General features: G+C 43.2%; 3 protein-coding genes across 4 annotated transcripts; 2 read left to right on the forward strand and 1 right to left on the reverse strand.

The window, feature by feature from the left end:
• The first annotated feature begins 266 nt into the window (after positions 1–266).
• LOC147460595 (uncharacterized) lies at positions 267–818 on the forward strand. Its single transcript, XM_086499022.1, has one exon. It carries the CDS (start codon positions 267–269, stop codon positions 816–818), a length of 552 nt encoding a protein of 183 aa, XP_086355148.1.
• A 631-nt stretch (positions 819–1,449) lies between these two features.
• On the forward strand, positions 1,450–2,053 carry LOC147460596 (uncharacterized). Its single transcript, XM_086499035.1, has 2 exons — positions 1,450–1,670; positions 1,800–2,053. The coding sequence occupies exons 1-2, from the start codon at positions 1,497–1,499 to the stop codon at positions 2,022–2,024; spliced, it is 399 nt and encodes a 132-aa protein (XP_086355161.1). The 5' UTR covers positions 1,450–1,496; the 3' UTR covers positions 2,025–2,053.
• Positions 2,054–4,433: 2,380 nt separating this feature from the next.
• On the reverse strand, positions 4,434–7,410 carry LOC147460597 (calcium uniporter protein 1, mitochondrial-like). 2 transcript variants are annotated; one of them, XM_086508059.1, is made up of 4 exons: positions 6,598–7,410; positions 6,481–6,512; positions 6,409–6,436; positions 4,434–5,330 (listed from the first exon to the last, which is right to left on the reverse strand). In XM_086508059.1, exons 1-4 carry the CDS (start codon positions 6,925–6,927, stop codon positions 4,887–4,889), a joined length of 834 nt encoding a protein of 277 aa, XP_086364185.1. In that variant the 5' UTR covers positions 6,928–7,410; the 3' UTR covers positions 4,434–4,886. The 2 variants fall into 2 exon arrangements, with proteins under 2 accessions (XP_086364185.1, XP_086364183.1); XM_086508057.1 differs by having other exon boundaries at positions 6,409–7,406.
• Between the last annotated feature and the right edge of the window lie 5,929 nt (positions 7,411–13,339).

Here is a 13,339-nt window from a genome sequence, read left to right on the forward strand (position 1 = left end):
GCAGGCAGCCAGCTCTGAGTCGCAGCAACGCAGGCCATTGTCTGCTTACACGGCGGGCCTTGAGGTCGACAGGTCACAAAAACGAGGGAGTCTTCAGTGCATCTCTCTCCACAGACTAGTTGGGAGCCTTTTGTGCGATGTATGCGAATGGCTATGTGCAAGGCAAATGTCCATCCGCATAGTGCAAGATACATATTGATGCAAGAGCTCGTTATTGTTTGTATGTAAAGAAGTGTGGTATTGCGGGTACACACAAGAGGGCAACCATGGCCGAGAGTAATGCAAATACATCGGAGAATAATGCTACCATGTCTGCAACTCTTTCTCTTGGTGCTCAATTTGAATCTCTTGATGTGCTTCGTTCAAAGGTTCAAGAACAAGCAATCAAGTCTCATGTGGAGCTTAGGCATGCTAAGCATGATCGATCCAGATATACCGTTGTATGCAAGGCAGAGGGATGCATGTGGCGCTTGCATGCGTCTTTGGTCTCTGGTGGACCTGGGTGTATGGTCAAGGCATTTCATGATGAGCACACTTGTGGTGGTGCTTCACAACTTGGAAACAAGGAAGCCACTGCTGAATGGGTTGCAACAAGGTACGTAGAGAAACTTCGAGACCATCCAATGTATAGGCCAAAGGAGCTCATGGCCGATTTGCGTCGAGAAGTTGGAGTGTCAATTTCATACAAGATTGCTTGGAAGGCGAAGCAACTTGCTTTGGGTATTATTCATCGTGATCATGCAAAATCTTATGGAAAGCTTCAGTCTTATTGCGACAAGCTTGTGGCTAGCAATTTGGGCACTGTGGCCCATTTGTAGAAAACCACTGAAGGTCGTTTTTTTCGAATGTTTCTTGCGTTCGGAGCATGCATCACTGGTTTCATGCATTGTCGTGACTTTATTGGGTTGGATGGCACATTCCTGACAAGCAAATATCTTGGTGCTTTGTTGACAGCCACAGGGATTGATGCTATGGGGGGCTTGTTTCCGATAGCATTTGGTGTTGTAGATGTAGAAAATGAAGACAATTGGGTATGGTTTTTGCAAAATGTACATGATTGTATGGCGAGCGTCAATGCAATTACTTTTGTATCAGACAAGCAAAAAGGTCTTCTCCCAACAGTGGAGCTTGTCTTTCCAGGATGTGAGCATGCATATTGTATGCGCCATTTGGATGCTAATCTCAAGAAGAAATGCAACAATGGAGAATTTATTCGGTTGTTTTGGGTAGCAGCTTATGCTAACACTATGAGCGACTATGACACGGCTATCCAAGGGATGAGAGTTATAAGTCCTGCCACGATGGACTACTTATTGACTACTTCACCCCCTTCTCATTGGGCGACGACACACTTTAAAGGAAAGCGTTATGGGCATCTTACATCCAACATTGCTGAGTCATTGAATGCATGGTTGCTTGAGGCTAGAGATAAGCCTATCACATCTATGCTTGATATCATTCGTCGCCAATTAACAGCTTGGTTCTATGCACGTGGAATGGAGGGAAAGAAGGCATGTGAGTCTTTAGGAGATAGAGCACAGTTTGCATTGGTTGCAAACGTAGAGAAGAATTTGCGTGAGGTTGGAAATAGTGCTCGGCAATATCGAATCTTTCCCTCTAGTGATATGGTTTTTGAGATCTTGACAAGTACAAAAACATGTGTAGTTGATGTATGTACAAGGTCATGCTCATGTAATAAGTGGCAAACATTTGAAATTCCATGTGCTCATGCTATTGCAGCTATTCTGTTCAAGAGAGAGTGTGTTCAATCGTATGTACATAAGGCATATGCTTTGTAGGCCTATTGTAACACTTATAGTGGTGTCATAAATCCAATTGTGGATGCAAGTGAAGATGCTAGTGATCAATTGAAACCACCTGCCACACGTAGGCCACCTTGGCGTCCTAGAAAACTTCGTATTAGAACTGAGGATCGCTTCAAGGAAAAGCGTATTTTCACATGCTCACGTTGTGGTGGTCTTGGCCACAATGAGCGTTCTTGCAAAGCTCCAATTGCAGATTGAATATGTAGCTGGGATGTGGCTTCATTTTGTGTGGGAAACTCACAATGAGTGGGAGGAACTTTCTTTCCGATTATAGTGGGGATTTGGCTTCATTTTGTATTAGAAATCCATACCACATTTTCCTTGCGATTTGCTCTATATGTAGCGAAGATTTGACTTGTTTTCATTTTGTGTCGAAAGCTTGAATGCATTACTCTCAGCATGTGAGAGATTTTCTTTCCGATTATAGCAAGGATTTGGCTTCATTTTGTATGAGGAAGCCATACCACATTTTCCTTGCGATTTTGTTGTATATGTAGCGGAGATTTGACTTGCCTTCATTGGTTGTCGAAAGCTTGAATGCATATGAACGATTTTCTCTCCAATTTGCTTAATTTAGGACTTGGGGGTATTTTGGGAATTTTCAAATTATTTAAGAGTATTTTGGGAAATTTTAGGTGTATTTTATGGGCATTTTGGGAATTTCATCAAATTAGAGGGGTATTTTGGTAATTTTCCCTAAATAAAAACATCATATAAGAAAACAAACTAGTGTGGTGACCATAAAGACCCTCTAGATGTAATGGGTTTTTCTTTGTAGAGACGTTCCTCGCAAGCCCCATAAGATACCAGTTATTAATGAGCCCCTCCAATGAGCGCAAAATAAAGCCTAAAAGCTACAATCAATGTCACAATGAAAATTTTCTAACCCATCCAAACTTCACTCTTTGCTTAAGGAAACTAAGGTCCTGTATGAAAACTTGCACCCTTGCAATTGGATTCATGCATGCCCCTGACCGGCCCTCAACACCGCCCACCAATCAAACTATCACAAAATCTCACTACATAACTTTTGGTCAATTTTGTCAATGGTGCCTTGAGGATGAGGGCTTTTAACTTTATTCCTCAAACCCTCAATAACAACACCTAAACATGGCAAGACCTTTTCCTACATATGCAAAGGTTGGGTGGAGAGTTATACACACTTAGTTGTATTTTTATCTTCTCTCTCTCATTTTCTGTATGGGTGAAGAGAATATACAAGTTCGTCGTCTTTGTGAGACGAGCACATCCTACAGTTTCTAGCAATAGTAATTAGGCAGATTTACAATATTGAATGGCTGGTTGATCTGTTGAGTTGTGTCTTGAGACTAATAATCTTCCGCTACTAATACTAAAGGAATTCTTACCTTGAACTCTTGACCTTGTACATCTATTGGATGTCTAACCAAGGGTAATTGTAGCCTCTTTTTAGCCTCAATACCATAATCACTGTATGGTTTTTATCTAACTGCCTTGAAATGGTATCCTCTTCTAATCTAATATTTATCCACAAATTTGAACTCATTAGTCAACGAACGTATGGTGCTTCTTCGAAAGGCTTACTTTGACGACATTCTGATCTTGACTAAGGCTCTTACCCTAGAAAGATTACCATTTGTAATGTGTACTCGGTTTGCCTAGCTTAGGGTTATGTCTTATTTAATTGCCAATTGTCTAAATCTGATTGGATATAACAACGTACTTTAGAAGGGCTATTGAATCAAACCTTCAAAGGAATAAGCATAAGTCTTGTTGCATAAAAGTAAATATTTTTGGAAGGGCTACTCAATAAAACCCTCATGGGAATTGGCACGAGTAAATTTCCAATTTTGAAAAGGCATGCAAAAGAATTTCTACAATTGCAAATGGGCAACTCTTGGAGGATTGAGCAATTGTTGGTTATGTGATGTTCTAAAGTTTTGACGAGTACTTTGATTAATTGGATACTACTCTGAGAATGTTGAAGTTGTCCTCGATTTCAAAACTTCGATGGTTAGTAATCATTTAGTTGGGTCAAATGACACTATGTTCCCAAAAAACTGTATGATTCTTTTCATTGTAGCAGTTAAACTTTATAACTTTGAAAACATGTTGTAAAAACAATGAAAGAGAGAGACTTCTTACAAGATTCAAAAAAGAAAACACATCTACTAACATAATATGGCAGAAGGGGGCCCTTTACATGTGTCGCAATCTGTGACCTGAAGGCTAAAGTCCAAAACAAAAACAAGCCCCTTTGCACACGATAAAGAGGGAGAGAGGGGGAGAGAGAGAGGCCGCCGAAGGCAGCCGGCCGTACTAGTTCTTATTAAGAGTGATGACCTTTTAATGATTTCCCGAACAAATTATTTAAAAAAATGGGGAGGGAGTATGTCCCTTTACTCAAAACAATACTTGTACACTAGATTTATAGGTTTTATCGAGCCAATAAATCTAGGTTTTATCGAGCCAGGAATGACAGATACTGCCACAATCATGGACAACTACAGAAAACACTTGTAAATGTGAACTTGAAGAAATGCCACTGTTCCAAAATTTTAAGTAGCCACTCTCACTTCATTCCTTTTTAGCATGTAACCTTATTATATTCAAAGTGACCATAATGACTATCAAGAAGTTCACCAGCTATGTTATTTGCTTTGCTGGGCCGTGCGCCTTCAAATAAAAACATCATTTTCACCCCAAAAAGAAAACAAATCAGTGTAGTGACCACAAAGACCCTCTGGATGTAATGAGTTTTGCTTCGTAGAGACGTTTCTCGCAAGCCCCATAAGATACCAGTTATCCAATGAGCACAACATAAAGCCTTAAAGCTACAATCAATGTTACAATGAAAATTTTCTAACCCATCCAAACTTCACCCGAGGTCCTGTATGAAAACTTGCAACTTAGCATTTGGATTCATGCATGCCCCCGGCCGGCCCTCAGCACCGCTCACCAATACAAGTATCACAAAATCTCACTACAGAACTTTTGGTCAATTTTGTCAATGGTGCCTTGGGGATGAGGGCTTTCAACTTTATCCCTCAAACCCTCAGTTAACAACACCAATAACGACGGCTAATGCCTGGCATGAACCTGGTTTTCGTGATTCGGAACACAGCACTGCACTTGTAATTGTTTGAACCTTTCCACATTGAAATGCTTCTTCTTCATAAGCTTCTGCTGCTTGTTGCTCAAAAGTGTATTCATAAGGTCATGATAAGATGGATCTCTGTGAGTAAGAACAAAGAAGAAGAACCCTGCCAGGAGGCTGCTGGATGTCACAAAAAATGTAATGGGCTCCATCACATCCCACGAGAGATCCCAAAATGTGAGGCGGAAGAAGATTGCGGATTGTAGCGTAAAGCCTCCTAATGCTCCCCACAGCATCTTCCTTACCTGCTTCTGAGCAGTTCTATCAATCTCCTCTTTCTCTTTTTGAAGCTGTGCGAGCTCTTCAATCCTGGGATCGTTCTCTGAGGCCAAGTGAAAAGGCATAGTCTTGGCCAGTAATTCAGCAACCTAAAGATAAAAGAGAACATCAATACATGAAAAAGACTAATGCAGCGACCTCTAGAACGACACTAATCAAAATCAAAAGACCTGGCTGGCTTAACAACAAAGAAAAACCAGGTGACCTACATGCATATATGCATCGTCCCTTGATTGAGTCATAGTTTCAGCTACCCAATTAAGCAAATGGCACGAAAAATGTTGCCGAAAACGATTGGATGTCTATTCTACAATGATACAATCTTTATAGCTGTGGTGTGTAGACACTCTGTGACAAGAGAGATCAAGTTTGGATTGATAGACATGCGGTAGCACTTGCCCTACCCCAATAGGAGCTGGCAATTTAAGGACTATATATAGGATGAGCCTCATCCTATATATAGTACGGTTGGGTGGTGATTCGCCAAACTCTAGCCTATGGGTTTAAGAACAAGGGCTCCAGGAAGCCGCTCAGAGACGACCGCTATGGAGATACATAGCTGGTGGTCTCACATTGGCTTTCATCGAGGCTTTAATGTACACGGTGCACATCCAGACCACCCACACACTCACTTTTAGCCCTCTTAACAAAGGTGATTGACCCAAAATCTGCCCCATGTGAGTGGATGGTGCTTCCATGATACTAAGAGACGTTATTTCCAAAACAATTCCTTGCATTTTAACTAGGCTACGCTCGAGCTTGAATGCTTAGACATCATGCTTAATAGAGCTTTTGTAACCCAAACCCAGGTCAGGCACTTTGGAGCAAGATCCCCGGTTGCTAGGGTTTGCTTATTTGCAAGTTTGCATGCTTGCTTATCCCTGCTCTAAGAGGGCATTCTCTACTATGCAGTTTATGTCTATGCAATCAATCCTCTGAGTCTCCGACTCTCCCCGCTGAGCTAGCTGTACATTATGTGTTACTTAAGGGACCACATAACAGATGCAGAACATCTACTGAGATTGGGTAACCAATGCAGAAGTCCCAAATGGCTATTATACACTAGTCTCTGTGTGCGTTGTCGGGCTGTGAGTCAGAAAAGCAAAAGGCAAAATAAAGATCCTGACATACAAGAGCCAAATAAAGACGGTCACATGAACTTAATACCTTGTCTGGTTCAAGAAACGCCCTGTGCCTAAAAATCAAAATGACCCCAGCTTCATCCAAGTTTCTAACAACCTCTTCAGCCTCGGCATCTGTAGTAGCCGCACCTGCTTGTTTACAGAGCTTCAGGACTTCATTCACGGGCATGCAGTGGTTGCCAGTGCTAAGCAAAAGTTTCTTGAAATCGTCTACCTTGATGAGCTTCAGAAGCTTCCGTGTTTCTGCATTCGACAGGGCCGGAGCCGCGGAGGCGGCAGCAGGAGGCCCTTCCTCGTTGTGGAAATCGAGGGGATCCTCAGAGGAAGGAGCCGCTTCTGTTGAGAAATTGGTGAGGCCCAAAGGAGGTCCAGGCAATGTTGCTAAGAAGACATGGAGACCTTGGGACCCATATGCACTGTAGTGGTGATGATGATGGTGATGCAGATGCTGTTCATGATGCGGATGGGGATGTTGGGTGCCGACATACACCATAGCCCTGTTGGCATTCCGTAGCAATCCTGCCACAGACCTGCGCAGCGCCATGCTCTGTCCTCTTCACTCTTCCCCTCCGACTCAAATCCCACCTTTCCCTTCTTGGAAGTAGACCTCGCAGAAACTTCTGCTTGAGTTATTTACTCAAAACCCCTGTTTTCTGACTGCCCTCTAAGAAATGGAACTTAGGAAGGCTTGACGCACAGCCTCTCTCAAGTTTCAAACGTCGTTGCTCCCCCCTGCCCGCGTAAGTGACATGCTCTTTCTCGCTTGGAATGGGAAAACTTACCAAAGTTTGGCCTGCCTCTGACCGAGCCCAACAAAGGCGGACTCTCTCTCTCTCTCTCTCTCTCTCCCCCTCGCCCGCGCTTGGAATGCGTGTGTGTGTGTGTGTGGGGGGCGGGGGGGGGGAAAGTAGAGATGAGCTCGAATTGAAAAGTCCAAAGCGCAGGAGAAGAATTGAATTTGGGACGCAGGCAGGCGAACCGTGCGAGGTCGACGCGCATCCGCCGACGCACGCAGAGAGGGGAGAGGCCATCGAGATAACCTCGCTTATGTGGAAAATACAACATCCAGATTCCAGAATCCAAAATTCCAGAGTGTGTGAAAGTGTGAGTGTGTAGGTCGTTGGGTGCGTTCTCAACGTGCCAATCACTTAAGGCGATTGCAACTAAATCTTACAACACACCAACAGCAACATTAAGAGGCCTTCACACGGCATGGTTTGACACTACAAGCTGCAACTAGGGCCGGCCTAGTTTGAGATGTACTTATGTGCCCAATTAGAGCCACCTTGGATGCCACTTTCATGCAACTCTTTCCCTGAAAATTTTTCTTTTCAAAGATGAACCTAAGATGATGATTTTCATGACCATGAAGTGAAGGAGTACGAGCGGAAGTGCGACGCGAGAGAGAGTGCGAGAAGAAGAGCACGACGATATGGTGAACTCGCTCTACTGTAATGTGTAGAGCATAGTGAGTTCTTATTAGGTTTTTACAAAAGAACATGTGTACATACCTGGCGGCCCGCCCACTTACCTGGGCGACCACATTGGGCTTTATACCCCAACAACCTCCCACTTAAAGTCCAATGTGGTACTTTAAGTGTGAGAGAAGCTACTATACAAGCTAATATACAAGAGATGTAGAGAAGTGATGTACTACCCTACACCTGTATGCTTGCGAAAATGCGCAAAGCTCTCTGAGGGAAGTCCTTTTGTAAGTAGATCAGCAGGATTTTCTGTGGTGTGAACTTTGACAAGCTGAAGTTGCTTATCCTCGAGCATTTCCCTGATGAAATGATACTTCACATCCACATGCTTTGTCTTTGAGTGATAAACTGGATTGCGAGCCAATTGTATAGCACTTTGACTATCACAATATAACACAGGCATCTCTTCTTTGATTCCCAAATCTGTTACTAGTCGATTAAGCCAAATTGATTCTTTGCATGCCTCTGATGCTGCAACATATTCAACCTCTGTAGTAGACTGAGTAACACAATCTTGTAATCTAGAACGCCATGATACTGCTCCACCAGCCAATGTAAAGACATACCCTGACGTAGACCTTCGGTTGTCTAAGTCACCTGCATAATCTGAGTCTGTAAAACCCTTTACACTTAGCTCCTGACTCCCATAGCATATACGCATACTCTTTGTAGCTTTCAGGTATCTCAATATTCCTTTCACTGCCTCCCAATGTTTCTTGCCTGGGTTTGACATATATCGACTTACTACTCCCACTGCAAATGCAATGTCTGGGCGAGTAGCAATCATTGCATACATCAAACTACCCACTGCAGACGCATATGGAATCTTATCCATTTCAGCCTATTCTTCCTTAGACACATGACAATCTTGTTTGCTAAGTTTCACATATGGTGGCAATGGAACACTCAGTGCCTTTCCCTTCTCCATATTGAAACGTTGCAAAACCTTGTCAATATACTCTGTTTGAGATAACCAAATCAACTTCTTTGATCTGTCTCTCTCAATGCGCATACCAAGTATATGACTTGCCTCACCCATGTCTTTCATGTCAAACGATTTTGCCATCTTTGACTTCAAAGCTGAAATTTCTTCCAAGTGCTTGCCAGCAATCAACATGTCATCCACATACAAAATAAGGATCAGCCAACTGCCATCCTTAGCCTTCTTTGTATATAGACAGTGATTGAACTCACTACGTTTGTAGCCTTGAGAAAGCATAAACTTGTGGAATTTATGGTACCATGCCCTCGGTGATTGTTTTAAGCCATAAAGACTCTTTAACAATTGGCATACCCAATCTTCCTTGCCTTTCTCAACAAACCCCTCTTGCTGCTGCATGTAAATTTCCACATCTAAATCACCATGCAAGAACGTTATCTTGACATCCATTTGGTGCAACACCAAATCTAATATGGCAACCAATGCAAGAAAGCATCTCAATGTAGTCATCTTGACCACCGGAGAGAAGACTTCATCAAAGTCAATGCCTTGTTCTTGCTTAAAGCCCTTGGCAACAAGCCTTGCTTTGTACTTTGGCTGACTATCATGAGCGGTGATCTTATACCTGTAAACCCATTTACAAGGTAGAGCCTTTTTGCCCCGTGGTAATTTAACTAGCTTCCATGTCTGGTTTTTATGCAGAGCTGTCATCTCTGACTGCATGGCCAATTACCAATTCCCGGAGTCCTTCATTTGCACTGCTTCCTTGTAACATGAAGGCTCATTGCAATCAGTTAACATGACATAGTTCATAGATAGAACAAACCTATCAGGAGGTCGCGTGATACGTCCAGATCGACTCACAATAGGTGGCTCAGGCTCAGCCACAACCTGTGGTTCCACTCTATCCTGTCCTTGCTCCTCTTGAGCCCTGACATTTTGTCTTGCACGTGCAGGTCCATCTTCTTGGAAGACAACTCTTCTAATCTCCTCAACCCTCTTTGGTTTAGAATGATATTTGGATTCATTAAAGTGAACATCATTGCTGCGGACAACCTTTCTGGATTCGGGGTCCCAAAGTCTGTACCCCATCTCACCATAATTACCATAGCCTAGAAAGATGCACTTTCTACTCTTTGGCTCAAGTTTGTTCCTAAATTCCTTTGGAACGTGAGTATATGCCTCACAGCCAAAGACTCTGAGATGTTTGTATGAGGGCATTTTGCTTGACCATACCATCTCTAGCACTGAATCCTTCTACAAAACCTTGCTAGGAGATCTATTTACAAGATGAACAGCTGTTGATACAGCTTCAGCCCAAAACCCATTTGGCAGTTGTGCATTAGACAACATACTTCTGACCTTCTCTTGTATGGTCCTATTCATCCTCTCAGCAACACCATTTTGAGGAGGATTGTAAGGAGCAGTAAGTTCACGTTTTATACCTTTTGACTCACAAAAGTCCTGAAAGGCCTTTGAAACATACTCTCCACCATTGTCAGTGCGTAAGCATTTAAGCTTCTTGCCACTCTGATTCTCCACAAGTGTCACAAACGTTTTGAAAACACTAAACGCTTCATCCTTGTGCTTGAGAAAGTAAACCCATACTTTCGTCGAGTAATCATCTATAAATGTCATAAAGTAAGAAGCTCCCCCTAGAGATAGGTTAGGCATAGGTCCACACAAATCACTATGAACAAGTGCCAACTGTGTATCTCTTCTACTGCTTCTATGCTTATGTGGCTGCTGTGTTTTCTTACCATACAGACAATGTTCACAGAATTCAAAATCATTAAATGAAAAGCCAGGCAAATAACCAGAACGAGACAAGATTTCCATTCCCTTCTTGGACATATGTCCTAACCGGCTATGCCACAAAGAAATGTTCGGCTGCTCGGTTACATTGATTACATTTTTAGAGACATTTGATACATAAATCATGTAAAGTCCTCCAGACTTTACTCCATGTGCTACTGTCATAGAACCCTTGGATATCTTCCACATGTTCTGTCCAAAAGTGGTGACGTAGCCAGCATCATCAAGTAAACCTGTGCTGATCAAGCTCTTTGTAATTGCAGGAACATGTCTCACATTCTTCAACGTGAAAGAAGAGCCATTCTGAAACTTCAATTGAACATCTCCAACACCTAAGATCTCACATGTCTGCCCATTGCCTAGCCGAACATGATCTTTAGTGGTCACATAAGAGGTAAACCACTCCTTGTTTGGAGACACATGAAGTGATGCCCCTGAGTCTATAATCCAGTCACTCAGTGCATTTCCATCAGATGCTGTAAGAAGAGCTGAGTCCATTGTATTCTTCAAGAAGTAGATGTCTCCTGACACTAGACTTTCATCCTCTACAACAGTGTTTGTCACATTTATTTCTTGAATCTTCACTGAGGACTTGTTCTTCTCACCATGGTCTTCAGCTTTCTCTTTGCCTTTTTCTGCTTTCCATTCTCTTCAGTCTCTTTTCATGTGACCCTTCTTGCCACAATGGTAGCATTCTATGTCACTCTTGCCTTTAGCACTGCGTGACTTGCTACGAGACTGATTCCTCTTTCCACCTTTGTACTTTTCTTTGGTCCTTCCCCTGACAACTAAGGCTGTTCCTTTGCCTTTGTCCATTGTCTTTCTATTGGTTTCTTCAGTAAGCAGACTTCCTTCTACACCTGCTATGTTCAAACCATATGGAGGTGCAGAATTACTCAAAGCTGTGCGAAAAGTGTCCCAACTTTCCGGCAATGTGATCAACAGGAACATAGCTCTAACAGGTTCATCAAACTTGACACCTTGAGCTGACAACTGACTATAGATTGTGTTGAATTCATTCAGATGATTGGACATAGGTGTCCCTTCTTTCATCTTCAAGTCAACAAGCTTCTTAAGCCAGTATACCTGTGAAGCTGCACTCTGCTTCTCATAAAGATCACTCAGCTTTAACCATGCTTGATAAGCCGACATCTCGTCTACTACATTGAAGTAAACTCTTTCTGCCAAAGTCAGCATAATGGTAGAAAGTGCCAATTCATCCATTTCGCTCCATTCATCTTCGTCCATATCTTCTGGTTTTATCCCCTTGAGCTTTATAGGTTTTATCTGCTTCTTTTGTACCAACACATGCCAAATTTGCTTCTTTCACAATGGGAAATTGGTTCCATCCAACTTCTTGATATTGTAAAGAGCAGTGTCCTGTGATCCAGCCATAGCTACGCTTCACAATAGTTTACTTTTCTGGGAAAAATTCGGCAGAGTTTCCTCTGTAAACTGACCTCTGAACCAATATCAACCTGTCAAATGAACCAAGAAAGCTTCAGATTCTGCAGAAATTTTTGAAGGGGATCGAGGAGCACCACAGACGGAGAGTGAGAGAGAGAAGGAGACACACGACACACAGATATGGGTGGGGAGACTGTGAAGTGGCAGCTCCCCCTATACAGTATACTCACTATAAGTATAGGGTAACAGTGGGCGGGCGCCCATGACCTGGGCGACCAGTCAAGGCACATAGGCCTTAACCCCAACAACCTCTCACTTAAAGGCCAATGTGCCTTTAAGCAAGATCTACTAGTGTACAACTAATAGAAGGTGAGATATTCTCTCAACTTATGCCCACTGACTCTCGATGAGCTAGTGCATTCGGCTCTACTGATAGACAAATATCCCACTGCGGAAGCCACACAGAGCTAGCTCCAAGCTCTGCAAAGAGTCTACAAGAGCTCATGCACTCCTGCAAGTATCGGTCCAATACCTGCAAACCTCCCCTATGCTCTATGCTGAGATCAGTCATCGAACAACTAATCAACCCTGCTGCAAATGCTCCCACTGCAGCTGCTATGTCGGGCCTCGAGATCAGCATCTCGTACATGAGGACACCGAATGTTGATGCAACCCTGGCAACCTCTGCCACCTTTAACTCAGAACTCAACTCATGGTAATCCTGTCCCCTATCATAGAGACCATGCCACTCTGACTCCGAGCTCTGGAGTGACTCCTCGTGCCCACCACATATCACATGTGTACCAAGAGTATCCATCTGTCCTGAATCTGCATCAAGCTCTGGCATAAGCATATCAAGAAATGACTCCACAATAGCCAACATCTCAGCATCCATGTGAGTCATCTCTGTCATCACCTCTGATGACTCATCCTGCTGTGACTCACTAGAGCTGTCCCGCTCTAGCTGTGCATCCGTAGACGCAACCTGCACAACAAGGTCGCTGCTCTGCACTCCATGCAAAGCATCCTGCAACCCACAAACAAAAGAGACTCGCCTGCTCTCTCGCTCTCTACCTGGCTGCATGATCACAGAGACAGCACTGTCTCTCGCATGATCCACATGCAATGGGTAACCTGTACCACTCCTGGCACCTCTCGCAATCACTAGCGAACCCAAATGCATCACAAAATCTCGCTCTCATAGCGAAATCTGACATCCACAATCTCTAAGCTGACCAATCGAGATCAAACTCACTATCAAATCTGGTACATAGCGCACATGTCGTAACAAGTAAGATGCACCACTCGAT

The sequence above is a fragment of the Adiantum capillus-veneris genome, chromosome 3, assembly GCF_014529385.1.
Source record: "Adiantum capillus-veneris isolate H3 chromosome 3, ASM1452938v2, whole genome shotgun sequence".
Classification (NCBI taxonomy): domain Eukaryota; kingdom Viridiplantae; phylum Streptophyta; class Polypodiopsida; order Polypodiales; family Pteridaceae; genus Adiantum; species Adiantum capillus-veneris.